This window comes from Pogoniulus pusillus, chromosome Z (assembly GCF_015220805.1).
Source record: "Pogoniulus pusillus isolate bPogPus1 chromosome Z, bPogPus1.pri, whole genome shotgun sequence".
Taxonomy (NCBI): Eukaryota; Metazoa; Chordata; class Aves; order Piciformes; family Lybiidae; genus Pogoniulus; species Pogoniulus pusillus.
In genome coordinates, this window is record NC_087309.1 from 105,379,808 (window position 1) to 105,400,084 (window position 20,277).

At 36.8% G+C, this 20,277-nt stretch overlaps 1 protein-coding gene across 3 annotated transcripts in view; it reads left to right on the top strand.

Annotated features, from left to right (window-relative positions):
* Positions 1–20,277, top strand: part of IFT74 (intraflagellar transport 74) — a 43,270-nt gene that overhangs the window by 18,340 nt on the left and 4,653 nt on the right. For all 3 annotated transcript variants that reach the window (XM_064139988.1, XM_064139989.1, XM_064139990.1), the window contains exons 11-19: positions 695–838; positions 1,481–1,521; positions 3,024–3,103; positions 6,159–6,212; positions 9,447–9,544; positions 10,540–10,666; positions 14,204–14,367; positions 15,020–15,145; positions 18,959–19,019. In XM_064139988.1, the coding sequence (XP_063996058.1) occupies positions 695–838; positions 1,481–1,521; positions 3,024–3,103; positions 6,159–6,212; positions 9,447–9,544; positions 10,540–10,666; positions 14,204–14,367; positions 15,020–15,145; positions 18,959–19,019 (895 nt within the window). The remainder of the gene's footprint in view (positions 1–694; positions 839–1,480; positions 1,522–3,023; positions 3,104–6,158; positions 6,213–9,446; positions 9,545–10,539; positions 10,667–14,203; positions 14,368–15,019; positions 15,146–18,958; positions 19,020–20,277) is intronic.

Here is a 20,277-nt window from a genome sequence, read left to right on the forward strand (position 1 = left end):
TGAGGTTTCCCAGCTTGAGTTTCTTAGACGTTTCAAATGTTTTGTGTGATATTTGATTGATTTGAAGTTACTCTCTGAAGATAAACATGAAATTGTCATTCATGTCCTTAAGAAATTGTGAGACCTAGTTTTTCACAAGGTATGTGATAATGATTTTCTAGTTCCATTTTCCATTTCAAAAGCAATGGGCAATTAAATTACAAAGTTATATCTGCCGCAACGTTTTTTATCCCTGATGCATACATACATAAACACATGCTTCTGTTACACTGTCATATTGCTAGATTGAGGATAATTTTCTCATCTTGAGTGTTTCCTGGATAAAAGGATCTACAAAGTGAAAGTCATATATATATATTCAGGATGTGCAACTTTCTAATACCACTAGATGTTGTTCCAGTCCTTTGGAGTACTGTTCATGGTTTGTGATCCCCTAGGAATGATGAAGTAGTAAATCTGCACAGGCAATGATCTGAGGATGAACTCACAAAGCAACATTTAGCTGACTGGGATGTTCCATTCCAGAAAATGCAATATTGAGAATAAACCAAAAATGTGTTGTTTATACTAACTTTGTACTGTTTGTAACAAATAACCTTTACTTTCAGCATATAAAGTGTTGCTTAACTAAAGCATAATTCCTGCAATGCTCTCTTGCTGTCTAGCAATACCAAGTAGGTGCTTTTCCCAACAGGAAATAGCACACTCCCATGTGAAACAGGAGGCTGTGCAGCTGTATGAAAAGCTCCATGAGCTCGAGGAACGTCGAAATCAAATGATTGCTGAGGATAAGAACATGGAATCTCCACAGGAGGAAAGAGAGAGATTACTAAAGCAGGTAAGAGCACTAAATGTTGACATATAAAAGATTCTCTGAACATTTGAAGGGATGATAATATTTGAAAAATAAATGAAAATATTTGAGTCGTGCCTCATTTTTCTCTTTAAGCAACAAAGCTCATCTGAAATTATAAACAGCTAGTGAATTGGCTGGGTGGGATGTTTCAGGTTCAGCCAAAACTAAATTGGTATGGTCACCTTTTCAGGTGGTTGACTTGTTCCAATTCATCAGCCACGTTGGTATGGGAAACCCAGCTCTGTTGAACATTTCTGTAGCATAACATTTTGCAGTTTCCTTTTGGAGTACTGAGTAGATGTACTACTCCAGGAACAGTTTAGTTCATTTACACAGGTCTGTGTTATATAGCTTTCCATATATACTATATGGATTATTGGACTGAAAAATAGATTATTAATGCATGTTTTGAGAAAGCAAGGGAATATTTGGGACACATAACACTTGCATCACTTGTCTTCTAGGAAGAGTCATTGTTGGGCAATGTGACAGCAAGTTTATGATTTCGTATGCTAAGTTTCTACTCCCTGTATGCTGATCAAAGAAACAAGTTGATTTTAATTTTCCTTTTTTCAAATTTGTAGGGTTTATTCATATGCTAAATTTGTTACACTTTTTTTATAGGTTAAAGATGATAGTCAAGAGATAGCAAGCATGGAAAGACAGTGAGTAATCCCTCATTATGCTTTTGATGCAAACTACATTTAGGCCAATGAAGATGGGTAGTTGAATTCCATCACATTTTCTATCACCACATTTTCAAGTGTCTGCTAACCTTCACCTTCCACCGAGAAGAGAGAATATCTTTCTCTTTTAGCATCTGTTTGTAGTGATGGGACATTGAGATCTGTGTGATAAGACACTTACTATTCTTCTGATCATGTCTTGAGAATACATGTTGGTGATAGTACTCACATAGACCCCTTCAGGCCTAACAAAGACATTTAACTGGAACAGGATGCCAAGGGAAGCCTCATCCCTAGAGGTCTTTAAGGCTGGATGGCACTTTGAGCAACCTGATCTAGTGTGAGGTCTCTTCTTTATTGTAAAAGATCATGGAGAACTGGAACAGGTTCCCCAGAGAGGTTGTGGAGTCTCCTTCTCTGGAGACTTACAAGACTTGTCTGGATGCATTCCTGTGTGACCTGTATTGGATTAAGTGGTCCTGCTCTGACAGGGGGGTTGAACTCAAAGATCTCCCGAGGTCCCTTAGAACTCCTAACATCCTGTGGTCCTGTGTCCCTGCACATGGGACAGGACCTAAATGACTCTTGAGGTTCCTTCCAGTCCTGACAATTCTATGATTCTGTAAGTTGAGCCAGCCTTATGCTGCAGTCACATTTTAAGAGTTTGTTTCATGGTTCTTGGACCTAAAAGTTACAAAGGTGTTTAGAGAAAATTTGGTTCTCAAAGTATTGCTTCTCGATTCTTGGGTACTAGGCCTTTCTGAGTGTTTTGCACAAACTCTGGTCAATGGGAGTGTGTCTGGGGTAAAACTGCAATATTTTTGTGATTTTGAGCATTTTGATTTCTCTCCCTTTAAAGAAAAAATGGGAATTCCCAAATTCTATGAGAAACAGTTTTGAATTCCATTGAACAATATTTACAGCTGTAATAATGGGTTAGATTTTTATGGCTTGATATATTTGGTTAATGATTTCCTTAATTGGGTTTTTTGAAAGAAACAGAGACAATTTTACTTATTTATGTAGAAATGTTTTTAAAGTAATTGCTCTTCTCAATTTGATTGGTTTACTTGGCCGTTTCTTCATGGATTTTAGTGAGCATGTGTGTAGTTTTAAAAATCACCTTTTAATTTCTTTAAGATAATACAGTTCCTTGTTGAAGTTTACCGATTGTGTTGTGCCTCTGCAAAGCTGCACAGCAACCAGCAGAGGGACAGGTTCAGCAAGTTAAAAGCTGACAATGACTCAATAAAAAATGTTTTTAATAAAATAGAGCAGCAGTACTTTTATTTAATAGATATAGGGACTAAAATGACAGGTGTCATGTACATACCACTTATAATAACAATCCTGATACTCTTTTGGTTTTGGTCAACTTAGATTTATTCATTTTATTCTTGATTTTTCTCTTCATATTTTTCTTAAAAATCTGTACTAAAATAATTTTTTTTAAAGCTTGGATTTCTTTATCTCTTTGTCAGGCTGGCAGAAGTGAAAGAAAAAATAAACCATTTTAAAAAGGTCATTCAACGACTTGATATGGATCTGGAGAATCATCAAGGTAGTATAACTAGAGCTGCCCCTGTTCATATTGTAGCACATATTGTTATGGTTATTAGTTGCCTAAAACTTTTAGGCTTATGCAGATGTCCATTATTCACCATCATAAGAAGACTTTGTGTCTAGGGATGCAGGCTTCTCTTTTCAGATGTGAGATGCAAGGAGTACCCACCTCCAGTGGCAAGTTCAGGAAGTCCATACCACGTAGTAAAACTACCATACAAAATAGTAGTACAACTGTCTAATTTGCCATCCAAATTTTATTTTTCAAGACTATTTGAGGCATAGCAGTTTCTCTTATTGGCAGAGTTGCAGAACCAGCTCAATTTCAGAAAAGCTTTTATTTATTTTACCCTTTACATGACCTGATACGCTGTCAGTCAGTGTGGAATTGAGGATCTTTAATGATGATGTGTAAAGCAGACAGAATTCAGTACTATTTTTTCTGTGTCTTTGGAACTTCTTGGGTTGATCTTTGCAAGAAGATTTCGTGAGCTTCCTAGAAATAACATTAGCTTAGAAATTCATTTCCAACAGATACCTACTGTAATAGATTAAGCTTGGTTAGGCTGGGGTTTGTCCTAGCGCTAGAAGTTACTGTTCTGGAGGAAGTAAATTAGTTTGAGCCTCTTCTCTCAATAGCTGTGGAAGATTCTCCTTAAAATGGAAATTCATCCCACAGGAAAGCTTCTTAATTGTAAGAAATTTTGTTTAGATAGGAGTCAGATAAACCTGTGCTTACATTCCAGAAAACTCTGTAACAAGTTACTTAAAATCTTTAGGAGTGATGACTTATTGTTTCTGTTCTGTTTATACCTTTTTTGGGGTGATCAGTGTAAGTTTCTTCAAGGATGAACAAATATTTCTACAACTGACCTTAAACAATTGTTTGATACATCAGTTTCTCATCGTTTATGTTACCTAATACTTCATATTTCTCCAGATACTTCATGATTTTTGTGCAAAATAGTTTATTACACCTGTTTTTTTAGCTTTCTTGTTTCCAGATAAATGTAATTTCCACCTTTTCTATGCTGTTTTAATTTTCTTCTTTTTTATTTGGCTTGCAACTCCTTTTTTTCTGCCTTTGGAGAAATGCAGAAGGTAAGATGTGAGTTGGTTAGGTTTAGAAATGTAATCATTCATTGATGGACTGTGTGTCTATCACTGTTCTGGACAGAGCCCTCTGTCTAAGATGAGAGTTTAAATACTGAGGACTTTGTCTCAGTGTTTCAACTATACGTTACAAAGCATTCCCAAAACTTCAGTACCTGGAGATTTTTTAAGTTAAATTTAAGGTATGATAGCCAGTTAAAAAAAAAAAAAAAACACAACATTACAGTGAAGGATTATTTTCACATTTCAGGATAAATATTTCAGTGCTAGAAACATTTTTGAGCAGGAAAATTAAACAAAATAGAAAGCATTACTTTTAAGTATATGTTCCATAAATGGAACATTTGCCATATATGGAACACCTACCTTATAAGGAAAGGCTGGGAGAGCTGGATCTGCTTAGTTTGGAGAAGAGGACACTAGTTTGGGATCTCAGTAATGCTTATAGATGTCTAAAGGCCAACTGTCAGGAAGATGTACTCTTCACTGTGGTGTCCAGTGACAGGACAAGTGGCAATGGTTACAAACTGGAATGCAGGAGGCTCCATGTAAATCTAAGGGAGAAATTCTTCACTGTGATGGCAGAGCACTGGAAGAGGCTGTTTAGAGAGGTTATGGAATCTCCTTTGCTGGAGATGTTCAGAACACACGTGGATGTGTTCTGTGTGATTTACTGTGGGTGATCCTACTCTGGCATTGGATGTGGACTAGACAATCTTCAGAGGTCCTTTCCAGCCTTTACCATTCTGTGACATTAACAGTTACCTTTTAATTGACTAGTCAAAATCAACATTAATTCATTATTAACACCTAACAAACTAAGATACTGATGTAAATTTGCCATGTTTTAAATGAAAAGTTATCTCTAAAGACATTTTAAAGGTTGAGGTCTTCATTTCATCTATTTTTTTCCTCTAAGCACTTGGCAGATTATGAAGTGCCTGTTTCCAGGCTGACTGCAGCTAGATTTTGTTTAAGAATATAGTGGAGTTCCTAGTGTGAGAGTCTAGGCTGAGTTGCCAAGTATTGCTGACTTGCCTTGCAAAATGAAGGAGTGTAAGAAGAAACAAAGCCACATCTGCAAAGAAGCTGAAGCAGAATCACAGTCCCTTAGGAACCCACAAGTGTTCTTATTGTTTGGGAATACTGGATAAAAAGGAAAGCATGGGGTGTACAAGTGAAAAGACATAGAGAAAATTGCTTATTCATTTATATCTGTATCTACTTCATTCTCTTTCTTTATATTCTTTCAAGTTGCAAGGTTATGCTTAAAATCAGCTAGTGACCAAAACTCAAACAATTAAAAATTTAGGTGTCTGAAACTTAAGATTATTGTTAGGAGCCTACACATTGACTTGTCTTCTTGAAACTTGTGGCATATATATCAGATCTCCTACTTGACTAGTGCGTTTTATTTAAGAGCTGTTTATAGCGGGTAGTTGGAGTTAAAGATGGAGTGATTTATTTAATACTCCTAATACCACTTTAAAGAAGGTGTACAGAAACCACTTTTTTAAAACCTACTTGAAGAAAGCTTTCAGTGCATCTTGTTTTCCTGTACCATTGCTCATGCAGTTTACCTATTCATTTCCATGAGATAGTTGTTTACAAGCTGCATTTCCTTTTCAAAGTCCATTCTAATACATGAAAGTGACATTGAGATGGCCTATATGTTAAACAGAACTGCAAGGAGTTTTAACTAACCATAGTTCAGGTCTTTTGAAAAATTACTTATTCTAGCAGGCTCATGCGTTAACCTGTTTGTCCTTCTTTTTAATATAAGAGTGTGTTTGAAGTAGTTGAAGCAACTATGAAATGACATGAGATGAGTCCTGTAGCTTCTAGGTGTGTAGGATTTTTATTTTAAAAGCTGACATTTTGCCTAACTGAAGGAATCCATGAATGAGACAACAGTTAAATCCATGTTGCTTCTCTTGCAGGAGAGGAAAATTGGAAATACAAGGAGCTGAAGAAGAGGGAAGAAAGCATGGACAGTAAGTTGTCTAGTATACTGTATATTGTATTGCTAACATTCAGTTAATTTAGAGCTGGAAGGGACTCATGTCATGATCTTTGCATAAAGTTTCTCTGATCTTCCTCAGAACAAGGTAATCAATATCTTGGGGCTTATATGACAATGAGAAATATTTAAAAGCCTTTGAGGCTTTTAATGAAACATAATATGGGCAAGACACTAACAAGTGTGTAAACACGTATGAGTGCCTGTTTATCACTTCGGGAGGGGACATAATGGCACCAAACTTGTTTTCCTCCTGCCCTTGCTTTTCCCATCAGCAGAAGGATAGGGCAAGCCAGGGCATGTTTTAGGCTTCTTTACCTTCTAGGACAGCCTTTCATGAGAAGTTACTGATGTAATTCCGGAGCTGTTTGAGGTTTATGAAGAGGCTTAGGGGCACATGCAGTAGTCTTAAAGATGGGAAAAAAGCAGATATGGTGAGTGACTTGGAGAAGAGGAGTCAGGGAAATACAGACCAGGAAGACTGTGGGGAAAATAAGCAAACAAACAATTTGTAAATGTTATAGAAAGTGGAATATGAATAACACTGATATTGATTTGTCAAGAGTAAACAACTGATTTCCTTCTATATCAAAAAAATATTACAGAATAAGGGAAGAAGCAGCGGGTGATGTAGACTTTGACTTTAGTACATTTACTGCTGTCTCATGGTGTTTATAAAAGAAAGCTGGGGAGTTGTTGTCCATTGTTAACCTATAATGTGCATTTCATTGAAAAGTTATTAATTATAAAGGCTTCGTTGTCAAGATGAGAAGATATATCGAGTGAAGTTTTGCAGTGTACTGGATGTTCAGTTGGATGAGAGTAAATACATAGTTTTACAGGAAATGCTACATCAGAAAAGCTGAAATAACATTGGAGAACAGTGTTATAATTTACCTGTGGCAGATCAGAAATCAAAAAGTTTGTACACTTGAGCAGTAGTCTGTTTGGGAATTGTACTTACAAAAGCTTCTTAATGAAAACAGGGTTGTTTAACATTTATTCTGTCCAGAAAAATGTTGCATTTTCTATTAAAATCTGAACAACTTTTTTTAATCCTGAGGTGCTTTTGTGTTGCAGTCCAGTAGCTACATATTTCAGTTCATTGTTTTCTGTGTTCTTATTTTGTATTTTAGGATGGTAGATAATTTTTAATTTCTTTTTCTCTTTTGTGTAGCATCTCATTTTCGCACTGGCTAATCAGAAATATGTGCTTTTGGGTGTCTAATTTTAAGTTTGGTAGGGCATTACCTACCTCAAGTTGTGCTGGGGGAAGTATAGGCTGGGTGTTAGGAGGAAGTTCTTCCCAGAGAGAGTGATTTGCCATTGGAATGGGCTGCCCACGGAGGTGGTGGGGTCACCGTCCCTGGAGGTGTTCAAGGAGAGCCTGGATGAGGCATTTAGTGCCATGGTCTAGTTGAGTGGCTAGGGCTGGGTGCTAGGTTGGACTGGATGGTCTTGGAGGTCTCTTCCAACCTGGTTGATTCTATGATCCTATGATAGCAGAAATGCAGATTAGAAAGTGGTTCATTAGGTACAACTCTGTGGTCTGGCTCAGAGATGCAGTGAAAGCAAACATGGTTCAGCAGTACCAGACAAATGTGAAAGAGAAAGTAGAACAGCAGCAGGTATACATAGCAGTGTAATTTGTCAGGCACATAGGGTAATGTTTTCACTGTATGTTGAGGAACAGTTAATTTGGAGTACTGTCTCTAGCTCCACACACAAAGAAGATGGCAGCCCTGAAGACAGACTAAGGAGAGATGTGGAAAGCATGACCTTCAGGGAGGTATTAAAGAAGACTTTTGTTTTAGAGAATTTTTGACAATCATCAAGTGTGTAAGGAGGATTTTTTAAATAATAAACAAATAACCTATTTGTGCATATATATGGAAGACAGAAAACAAATAATCCACCTAGACCTGCAGGAAGATTTTACATTGGGTTTTAGAGAAAAATTCCTGATACTAAAATTCACCAAACACTGGAATAGGGAAAGATTGCAGAATATTTCTTCTGGTGTGTGTAAGCAGAGTATAGAGAAACAGCTGGATTACTGACAATTTGTTTTGTCCTGGAGCAAGTGAAATAATTAGATGGCCTTTTGCAATGTCTTCTATTTATTTATTTTTCTGTGAAACTGTGGAATACATAGAACCCATGTGAGACAAGGTCAGTCAGACAGGTGTGATGAAAAAAAGAGCTGCTTGCAGAAAGTGAAGTGAGATGTAAATGTGGACCTTGCTCAATGTTTCTAAATAAATTCAGAGAAGGTTTTAACAAAATAAAAGGGTTCTAATACTAAAGGAGAAACCCGTTAGATCATATGGGGGTGATTCTGTGGTTCTTATTCCACTGTTTCAGGCTCAATGTTATATATTTCATAGATACAAAGTTTTAGGTTTCTTTCATACTTATGAATATATGAGAATGTTTTTTTCTTTCATAAAGATGCTTTTGTTTCACTCCTCTCATTTTCCTATGTGTTTGCTTTGGAAGATTCAGTATCTTCATTGTTTACGTCTTCCCTGGATAAAAATAAATAGCTTTACCAAAATACTGCAATCAACCTGTTTAAGACTTCTTGGTAAAATGCATCAGAGTCTATGGCATCCTCTGTTGTGTTGAAAAGAATTGAATCAGACCCCAAGCACAGGCTGTAGGATAGCTGCTAGAATGAGCATAAATTAGAGATGTAACAAAGGGACATCATAGCAGGAACATCATGTTACCAGGTGAGTGCTGATCTCAGGTCCCTAAGAGTGTTTGACATTTATTCCAGGCCTTTAGAAATAGCAAAGTCACGTCTTTCCTTTATTTGGTAGCTCATTTTGAGAGCTTTCAGAAAAATGAAGACTAACAGCTGCTGGAACAAGCATTCAGAAAGGTGTCAGAAGTGTTGGTGTTGAAACTTCTTTCCTATTGGGTGGCAACCCTCACCTAAACAGTGTTCAGGAAGGTGGTGAGCTCATGGCATTTATCAGTCAAATGTCTGTGTCTGTGGAAAAATTGTTCTTTCTTCCATTCGAACCCCTAAGCTAACAAGTTTAAGGACTCTACCACCTGTCCCCTGAATAAACTATTAAAGTAACCTGTTTCAAATTGTACAGCTAATCAATTTAATACCAGGTTTTGGCTGGAAATAACAAGGGCTTGAGCTGTACCCCTGAAAATAGCAGCCTTCTGTATCATATTTGTTGCTCTCTAGATTTTCTTGAGACTTTTGAAGATGTGAAGAATCAGGAATTGGAACGAAAGGCCCAAATAGAAGCCAACATTGTTGCACTCCTAGAGCACTCCAGCAGGGTAAGTGCACAATTCCCTCCTCCTGTGGCAAGCTAGGAGTTTAGTATCACAAAACAGGAGGAGGAATGGATAAAGAAGGATGGTGGGACTTTGTATTTATCAGTCAGTATCTGCATAATAATACCTTAAAAAAGATTACACACTAAACGATGTACAGCTGAAGTTAAACAGAAAACAAAACCCAAAAAACCTGAATAAGGTTCATTGAATTTAAGTTTGTTTCTGGGAAAGGGGTTTTGAATATTAGATAATAGTTGTGACCAGAGTAAATGTTTGCATAATTACTGTAATTCATCATCACTGCTATAATGAACATTAATTCTTTTCATGATAAGTGTTCCAGAGTACTGTAAATAAATCTACTGCCACATTTTGTTCACCTGAACTCTGCAATTCCCAGTTCATGAGTATTCTGTCCCTAGTGTCACATAGCTGACAGTGTTTCAGTGGTCTCTCTGATTTATTAAAGTCATTCCTGGAGCACCCTGCTTTATTATACATATATGTGTATATATATATATACACACATATTTAATGTAAATACTTTGGAAATTTTTCCCATTTGCCATCTGCCTTTTTTTTTTCACTTTCAAAACATCTTTTAACATTCTTGGTTGTCATGGGTTTTTTTTTAAGATAAATCTTTTGGATGGGTAATATTTTGAGTATAGCATCAGTTTCATTGTCTTCTAGCTCTTTCCATGTAGTATTCCATAAGATGTATTTTAGTAATGACACTTGAGATCAGTGTAGCAACAGTTTATATGTGCTGTATTTTTGTGTCCTCTTCACTGGCCTGTCACATCTTTTGTCAGAAGCTGGCAGAATGAAAGTCATTCACATTTAAACCACTTTAGGCTATATGCAGTATTTTCAGTAGAAAAGCCAGGGATTAAGACAGTGTTTTAGGACATGAGAGCTTTTTCCTTGTCCAGTTACCTTTTGTGGTTTCAAAGTCATGGCATGTTCTCATTATTGTTATTGGTAACACACAGAATGTGAATCGTATGAAACAAATTTCATCTGTTACCAATCAAGAGCTGAAGATTATGCAGGAAGACCTCACTTTCAAATCAAATGAAATGCAGAAATCGCAGAGCACTGCTAAGAATCTGGTTACAGGTGAGATCAGAAATGAGTTTGTGAATTCCCTTAGAAAATCAGCATCACCTGAGTTGTTACACTAATAACAAGATCAATGATGTCCAAATATTAAAATATAGTGGCAAGCTGATGAATCGAAAATGTTGTGGGTAACAAGTTGTTTATATTCCTCAGCAGTAGTATTTCACTTACTATTACCAGTAAATGATCATCTTCCTTGCACAGATAAGTATTAAAAGCATGCATTTTAATACAGGGATACAGAGTTCTTTCAGATACAAGTTTGACTTACTAATACTCACCTCAAAATAGATGTTTTTCACACCCTTAAAATAGCGTATAATAAATTGAAGCGTGGACTTCCATAGTTACCTAACCATGTGTTATCTAAATATAGTTCTTAGTGTCACTTTGGTTTGTGCTTTTCTAAAGGTGCGTGTACCATGGGAGAATAACTGGCTACAACAGTGAATAGCTCTCACATTATCAGGCCTCTGTTCTTCAAAGTGAATATTCATTCTCACTTCATTTTGAATATAATCAAATACTTACAATTAAGCAAAAACATTCTTCAGGATCTCGGCTGTCATTTCAAAAAGGAGACAGTTCTGTGGGCTTTTTGTGGTTGTTATTTTTTTCCATTTCCATAACAAGTATCTATTTAGTTCTTTATTTGCTTTGTTTGTAGCAGAGTTGTTCTCATAATTCTACTCCTTTGCCAGTATCATTATTGCTCAAGCAAGCCTTTCCTTGTTTGTTTGGCTGAGAAGAAGGGGCAGGAATTAAGACCAATAAATCATTTTCTTAGATGGCTATTATGTGCTCTACTTCCTAGTAGTTTTCAAAATAGGAGGCTGTGTCATAACTTCAAAGTAGTTACATGCAAATAAGAAGTTGTTGTGGACAAAATGTTACAGAAAATGCTAGTTTCTGTTTGTGAACATTTAGTGTTTACTAGTCTGAGGATACTGATACTGCATTTCTAGTGTATTTCAAAAAGGTGAGCCATACATTACAACTTCAAATACAACTTCTTGTTCTTTCATATAAGCACCAGTGCTTATTTTACAATATAAGGATGTTCTGGAAGCACATAGCACTACAGAGGCATTATTGAAAGACGTATTTCTTCTCAAGGGAGAGAAGAAAGTTGCAGTACTTCATTTTCAGCAGATCATTTGAATTCATAAGTAGGCTTCTGAAAGCAAGGACTTGCTGTAATAAAACCCTGAAGATTCTTCCAAAAGTACAGTGAAAGTTTAGTCTGCACAGTCAAAGTTCTTCCTAACCCTTGAATTCCTGCACGGTCATCTTCAAGATTCTTTTGCTGTGGCGAAAATCTGGATTTCCATATTTCCTTGCCATAACAAAGATATAAAAAGTCCATCAGCAGAACCCTTGAGAAAAAAAAAAACAAAAAGGAAACCATGAAGAGTAAACAAAAGTGCTGATGGCATAGTTTCCCAAAAACATTTCCCTGGGTCACTGTAGTTTGTTCTGAGAGTTTGCTGCTGTGTACACACTGCCTGCTAGACGCTGCAACTTCGTGGCATATCAGAAGGAACTGGGCTGCATCCTCTTCCTGTCTCTTTCCCTGGAGAACTTGTAAGGTTTTTTACTTTTGAGTTTTTTTTTCATTGAGTCTGTTGCTGGATAGGGATATAATTCAGTGCTTCCAATTTTTTCCCTTTTCCTCAGAAACTCTGAATAGACAGTAGTAGCCCATTGCTCTCTCATTATAGTTTTTATCAGTGTATGGATAGAGCAATGTAAGAATCTTTTTGGCTTTTTGACATTTTTGTTGTTATTTTTCTTTAATGTTTAAGTAAATCCAAATGTGTTTTCTGCCTTTTCTCTCAAATATTAATTATCTGTATTTTATGTTTCTATTTTTTTACTAGTTTTAATGCTAAAGCCCTGATTTATTGAGCTTAAGCACTTGTCCTTAAACCACAGTGCTATATGAACAAGAGAAGTAGAGCTGTGAAATATTCTAGATTCAGCAAAAGTGTTTTCTTAAGCTCTTTAGGATGAAAAGCACATAAACATTGAATTGCAGATGTGCAATGCAGTTCCAAACCTTTTACTTTTAAACCCTTCTTTTTATACCTGTGTGGAAATTCTGCATAATTATACAAATGCTCTTTGCACATGGAAGACCCTGTCAGTCTTCCCTCAAGGAAATGTGTTTTTCAGGATAATGACATACTGTACACAGAAATCTTGGGTTGTCTTTTTGTTATTTGGAGGCTCCTAAAGAAATCACCAAAGGACTCCATTATAAGCTGGACGTGTTGACTAAAATCAGTCTTTCACTCTAAAATACAACACAAATACACAAGAGGAGACATGAGTACCAAAATCTTGATGTGACAGAGTTTTGACCAGGTGAGATTTTTCCCAAGTAATTCCACTAAGGAAACCATACCTTGGTTTTTTGAAAGGTAAACTCTCCCTCTGTCACATATGCACATCAGCTCGCTTCTGTTGTATCTGTACTGCCTTGATTAGATTGGTGTGGAGAATTTCCTACCATCCTTTCCGGGTGATCAGCACAAATCTGACTATGTGAGTAAATATGCAGTCTGTGCTGAGACTGTACCATCTCATCCCTCCCAACAGCCACTTTGCTTGACACTTTAGAATGCAGAAAAACAAACCCAAACCCAAGACCCTTCTCTACCTCACTTGTGTCATTTTTCTGAGTTAGGTGCAGCTCTGAAACATGAGATTACGTAGCCATATGCTCATGGGACCCAAAGAACATACATTGGCAAGGGTACAGGTTAGAAAACAGTCCAAAGCAAGTCTGGACCACATCTAGACCTTTCCACACTCAAGGTGGTTAACTCAACGCCGAAACTGGATCAAAGTGTGTTTTATGTTTTATCTGCCTTTAATGTCTCCCCTCTTAAGCATCTCATACCTGAACAGTTGCCATCTTTATATCTCTTTTCATGTAAGAATCCATTCATGCGTCTAAATTCTTTAATTACCTGTATCTCCTTTGTTTCTTTTAATGGATTGGCAGAAGTAAATGTATATATTGCAGAACATACTCGTTTTTTTCAGCTATGCCAATTCTCAATCTGTGGAGATAAGGAAGTGGTTTCCTGTACAGAGCAAATGCCTATGCAAATTTGCTCATGAAAGTCTTATCATATACAAACAACCTAAAAAAAAAATTCTAAAAAGCAAACATAAATATTTTGTTTGCAAATAGTCTTCATTATTGCAGTCAGCTTTTCAAAAGGTGTCTCTACAACTTTAAAGTTTTAATTGGCTCGTGCTCCAAACAACTTTAACAAGAGAAGTGTCGCATTGTGATACATAAAATCACCACATTTTCATTAGTCTTCACTTAGAGGAGCCTGACTTATGGGATGGTTGTGAAGATCAATTTTCTTTCTTCCATTCACACTGATATTCCCATCAGAATCAGAAAGATGAGCAGGAGCTGTTTGTATTGCTTAACTCTAGCATAAACCTTTATGTACTGAGCAGTGTATTGTGAAATGAAAAGTGTAGTTAATTACTGTGTATCTGGTCATCTAGAGAGTCAAAAACTGCAGATGGACCTACAGAAGATGGAACTCTTAGAGGGCAAGATGGTTGATGAACTGACTTCTCTTAAAGAGAAAATTGAACAAACAAAAATGGATCTGGAGGTCTATAATAATTTGCCTGCTCTGAAGGCGTCAGGAGAGGAGAAGAAAAAGGTAATCAAATGAATGAAACCTTTGAGGATAACCAGAATTGATGTGATTTTGAGCACGTAGTGGAGGGGAATTGAGGCATGTGACTGGGAATCCTGATTAATAGCTAAAAACTGGGCTTGCACACAGGTGCAAATGAATCCAAATGCTTCTCTATGTATGTGACTTACTGAGTTTATGTGCAGGTTATCAGCTGGATACCTTTTAATAACTTCCACAAAAATTCCTATTTTAGTGATTCATCTGAAGTTTTTTTTCTGTAGCATATGCCTGCCTTTAAGTTTGAATTTAGCCATCAGTCTAACCACAGAATTCAACCAAGAAGTAAAATTCTATCCCGTGTGTATTAGCTTTAAGACAAACTCTACCTAGAGTACTTCACATTTCACAGGCAATAAATTTCTTTAAAATTCTTAACATCAGCATTTCCACTTGTATTGATATAATATAGCCTAAGCCTACAGCTTGGCCATAACCATTGAATGTTATCTTTAGGATAGAGCATGCATAGTTAGAGAAAATCCTTACAAGTTCTTTATGCATATGATCTTGTTCTCAAAGGGAGACAAACTAGCATCTTGAAAAATAAATCAAAATAATTTGTCTGCAGCCCACAGCAAATGGAACTCATCCATTATTTTTTTTTTCCGTCTAGAGACTCCAAGAAGACAAAGAAAAATTAACAAAACATAGCCATGCTTTCAAGAAAATAATGGAACACTTGAATACAGAGTACGAGACACTGAAGAGAGAGCTGCAAGAGAATGAAACACATGCTCAGGTATAGCTTTAGCCACATGTTTTCTCTTCAGTTGTTTCTAGCACAGTTGTTTTCTCACACAAGCAAAGCATTGTAGCGATGCAATGAAAACAGTTTATCACTTCTCAGAGAGTATTCAAAGCTACTTTTAAGTGCATAGCCATATTTTCTGTTTCAAAACAAAAGTTAATGTCATGCCAATAAATTCCTTGTAAGATTTGTTTTTTCAAAGTTCCTAGGCAGAGTTTCTTCTGAGCCTAAAAACTGAGAGAATCTTTGTATTAATCTTGCACAGAACTCTCCCTCTTTTGCCCTTCCTTTGTTTGAGGAGGTTTGATGACCAGCATAGAAAGAAACTACAGGGGGAAAAAAAATCACTACTAATCAGATAAGAGCCCTTTTGCTTTTAAAGTTACAGTGCTAAGTTTTTTCTTATAACCTGTGCTATTAATTCTGTTTGCTTTTTTTCACTCCTGCTCCTTACAGACCACTTAAGTTTAGAGTGTTTTCAAACACCTTTAAACCCATGGAACCTGAGTTTATGAGTGTATTTACATTTATGTTTCAAAAATTAATCAGGAAAGAAGATGTTTATAAACTGTAGAGCAGCTTTGATTTTTCCATTATAAACATCCATAAATTACTGTCATTTTGGCAACAACACTTTGTTGGCATATAGGTTTGAATGCACAGAAGGAAAATGGATAACCTCAAAATAAGCTGAGAAATGGAAATTTATAACCTTCTCTATATTTCACTGATTTTTACTGTGTCAGGTTGGTGAGATATGTGTCCTTTATACTTGTTACTTTTTTTCTAGTTCCCTTAAAAGATGAAGGTGATATTTATATATGTTTAAGCTAGCTTTCTTTGAGAAGATAATTTTATGGAGCAGATGGGAGGATGTGGCTTTAAATAAGGAGGTAAATACAAATATTCATAAATCTAGGGTGATGATTTAAGTCCCCAAAGCTGCACACCAGAGTGATGGACTTCAGATACTGTCAGTTTTTTATGCTTAGATCAGATTCTTATTCCTAGAGATTGTGCAAATCACAGAATCATAGAACATTAGAGCTTGGAGAGGACATCCAAAAAGGCCATCTATGCCACATCTCCTAAGCTGTTCTGTGAGGATGTTATGTGAGGCAGTATCAAAAGCCTCATTGAAGTCAAGGTGTATGACTGCTCTTCCTATGTGTGCCCATTTGATCATGGTATCATGTATCATAGAAGGCTATCAGGTCAGTCAAGCAAGATCTTCCCTTGGTAAATCCATGTTGGCTACTCCTGGTAACCCTCTTTTGTTCCCTCCAGAATGAGCTGCTCCATCAGCTTTCCAGGGATGGAGGTGAGGCTGGCTGGTCTGAGTTGCCTGGGTCTTCCTTCTGCCCATTAAGCCCCGTGGATTTGTGTGTTTTCAGTTGGTACAAGTGTTCCCTAACCCAGTCCTGACTGACTAGTGGAGTGTCTTCTTCTTTCCAGTTCTGCTCCCTTGCTTCCAGAGACTGAGGTTCCTGAGGGCTGGTCTTTAGGATTAAAGACGGAGAAAAAGAAGGCATTTGGCAACTCTGCCATCTCTGCATCTTCAGTTACCATGCCTCCCACATTGTTCATTAGTCCACCCACCTTTTCCTTGGTCTTCCTTTTGCTATTGATGTATTTGAAAAAGCTCTTGTCATTTTCTTTCACCTCCCTGGTAGGACTCAGCTCGTTTTTTTTCAAAGGTGTACATTTTTCTTGAGCCTGAAGGAGGTAATGTTTGAATATTAACCCGCTCTCTTAGACTCTCCTTTCTTCTAGAGCCCTAGCCCACTAGATACTTCTAAGCAGAGTTTTGAAGAGGGCAAAGTTAGCCCTTTTAAAGTCCAGGGTTGAAATTTACTTATCACCCTGCTTCTTTCTCTAGTGATACTAAACTCCAATGTGTTGTGATCGCTACAGCCAAGATTACCCCCAACCTTAACATCTACATACAGTCCTTCATTGTTTGTTAGTACTAAGTCTAGCATCATGCTTCTCCTTGTTGGTTCTTCAACTACCTGCAGGAGAAAGTTGTCCTCAGTGCTCTGCAGGAACCTTTTGGACTGTTTATGTTTGGCTGTATGGTCTTTCCAACTAATATCAGAGTGGCTGAAGTCACTCATGAGCACCAGAGCACTTGATCTTGAGGCTGCTTCCAGTTGCCCATAGAAGGCCTCATCAACAGCTTCTTCTTGGTTTGGAGGCCTCTAGGAATTGTCCACAACCATGTAATTCATGTTTGTCAGGCTATCCTTCCTGAAAAGTATGTATCTGTCCATTACCACATTCCAGTTGTGCCAGCTGTCTGACAAAGATCATAGTCTTACTACTGCACTCAGGTGTTCAGTTCATCCTGTTTGTTTCCCATCCTTCTTGAGTTGGTATAGAGACACTTTAGAGACTCAGAAATGGATACCCAGCCAGTGTTAAGATACTCACACAATGGTGCTAAAAAGTTTATATAAAATAGCCATCATACATCATTTCTCCCAATTCCACGTTCTACAGCAGTGCTATTTCAATGTGTGGGAAAAGGATTTGTTGATTTGCTTTTTATATCACGAGTGTACGTGTCATGATGTGTATCTTAATGTACCTTAAAAAAGGTGTATCTTTTAAGAGCCAGTTAGTTCACGTGTGTCAAGCATTTTGGAGTACAAATAGTGTTTTGTGTATCTTGAGCATTTGATTGACTTTGCAAGCAGTCAGTCTGTGTGACTTTTGGCCTTCAAGGAAATACTGTAAAAATGCAGTGGCTATTTCTGTAGATACATATCAGGCAGTATTTTACACCTAGACTCCTTTACCAACCGTGTTGCCTGCAGCAGCATCTACAAAGGAGGTAATAAAACATACAATTGGTCAGAAACATCTTACCTCATAAGTAAGTGACTGCCATGTTTGCTGTAAGCTAGCACACAAAGTAACTTGACTCTTCACTGCAAGATTGATTTTCAGTAGTAAAGCAGCTATTTTCATATCTTCTAGCTTAAGAATAAGCTTTTAAGTGAAATGTTGAAATGTATTTTTAAGTGAAATAAATTATTTTAATTTATTACTTTAATTTCCACTGAACATTTAGTCTCCACATGATTTTCAGGTTTTGCATTTAAAAATAACATCTGCATATCTTGAAATGCAGAGCCCTGAACAGTAGCATCAGAAAAACAAATATAAAATTGTATTGTAAGGAAGCAGCCATCGATATAATGTCCACATTAGCTTCCTGTTGATGCTGAAAGTATTGAAGAAGTGCCAGCACTTAACCCACACTCCTACAATCTTCTCACTGCAGCACTGTTCTTATCACAGCTTCTGGCATCAGACAGGAAACTTAGCTATGGAAGTAAGGAAGTTTCTTCTGTATAGCTCGAAGTCCAAGACAGTGTCAGGAAATATTGTATCTTTGGTGATTTTAGATCTTAGTGATTTTAAAAAGAGATCATTTAAATGATATATAAGGAGGATTAGTATCTCCCTGCAGCATTCCCCTTTTTACTTCTGACTCACTTAGACGTTTCCCTATGGCAAGTCTTGAATGCCTGTGTGATTTTTTTCCACCTACCATTGCAGCCACAGACAGCACTTTAATACACATCTGTATGAAGTGCTGAACTACTTGCAGGTTAACCACTGGCAGCTTTAAAAAGTATTTAGTTATCATTTCTCATGTCTGTGGGTTTTTTTTGGTGAAATAACATTGACCTTATCAGTTACAAGGAATTTATACAACTGTTTTGAGTGATTCTTTGTGTAAAGTAGGTGTGTAATAATTCTCTTCTTCACTTTTGGCTCTTTTTGTATTTTCAGCTCACAAATTTGGAGAGGAAGTGGCAGCACCATGAGCAAAATAACTTTATGATGAAGGAATGTATCCTTTTCTTTAAGAAATACAGTGAAATTCTTGCAGTGTATTAATTGAGGAAGAAGTCTGTTTCCTCTAGCAGAGTAAGACAGGACGGAATGGGGAGCAGGAGACAGGGGAGGAGGTGAAAGGCAATGCTTTGGAAATGTCTGGTTAGCTGATACGTGTTTTATATATATATATACATATATATATATAAAACAAAACTTGCATATGTTGTCTGAATCAGTTACAGGATCTTAAAGCATAAATTTCTCTTGTAGTCTGGAGCTTTTCCTGTTGGGTTGTCTTTGCCATTAGATTTTGTAAGATCACCTTCACATCTAATGAGTCTTGCTAAAAGTAACCAGCAGAAGTGGTACCATTTGGAAGTCTATATAGCAGGGTGTGACTTTGCATGGTCTTGTGCAGTACCAAAGCACCATAAATACCAGTAGTGAAAAAGTAAACATCAAATGAATGCATTTAAGTGTAATTCTTATTAAAAAAAAGAGGATTGTGGATTAGAAGGGGGAAAAAAATCAGATAGATGTGGTGAAGTAACAAGGAGTTGACTTAGCTTGGAATGGGCTGTTCTCATTAAGTGATGCTAATTAAAGAATTGCATTCCACTAATCATAATAGACCTTCCAAAATGTAAGCAAAACTTTGCTGCAAGTGACTTTCACAATTAAGACTGAAATTAGCAAAAGCACTGAAGTTGTTTGTTGTTTTTTTTAATTAGAATCGATGGTTCTTATCTTGTACAGTTCTGCACAGTTATGGTAGAGATTCTTGCAGGGCATAATTGTGTTTATTTTATATTGAAGGGATTTTGAATTCATTGCAGTAAATCAACTTCTTTACAAAGATTTAGGGGGAAAAAAATCTGAGATCTCAAAGGTGCACTAAACTGCTGGTGCATAACAGCAAACTTAAAAATGTAAGTGGTAAAAGTAATGGCACAGCTAGATGGTATCATCCCATGTTGTGTGTGGGACAGTGGGCATTGCTACATGTCTCAGAAAATGGCACTAGAGTGTATTTCAGGCAGTTCTGTAATAACCTATCCATCAGGGGGAGAAAAGTAATTTATGAGATTTGCACATAGTGTCATCGTTTTCATATGATAAATATAATATTTTTTGTATCTGATAAGTGTTCTAACTCTTAGGAAAAAAAAAACAAACATCCTGGACAATGTAATGTGATGGAAGCCCCCTCATTTTTGAAGACATGACATATTCCTAAAATACTCCACAGGGGTATTGTAGGAATATGTCAT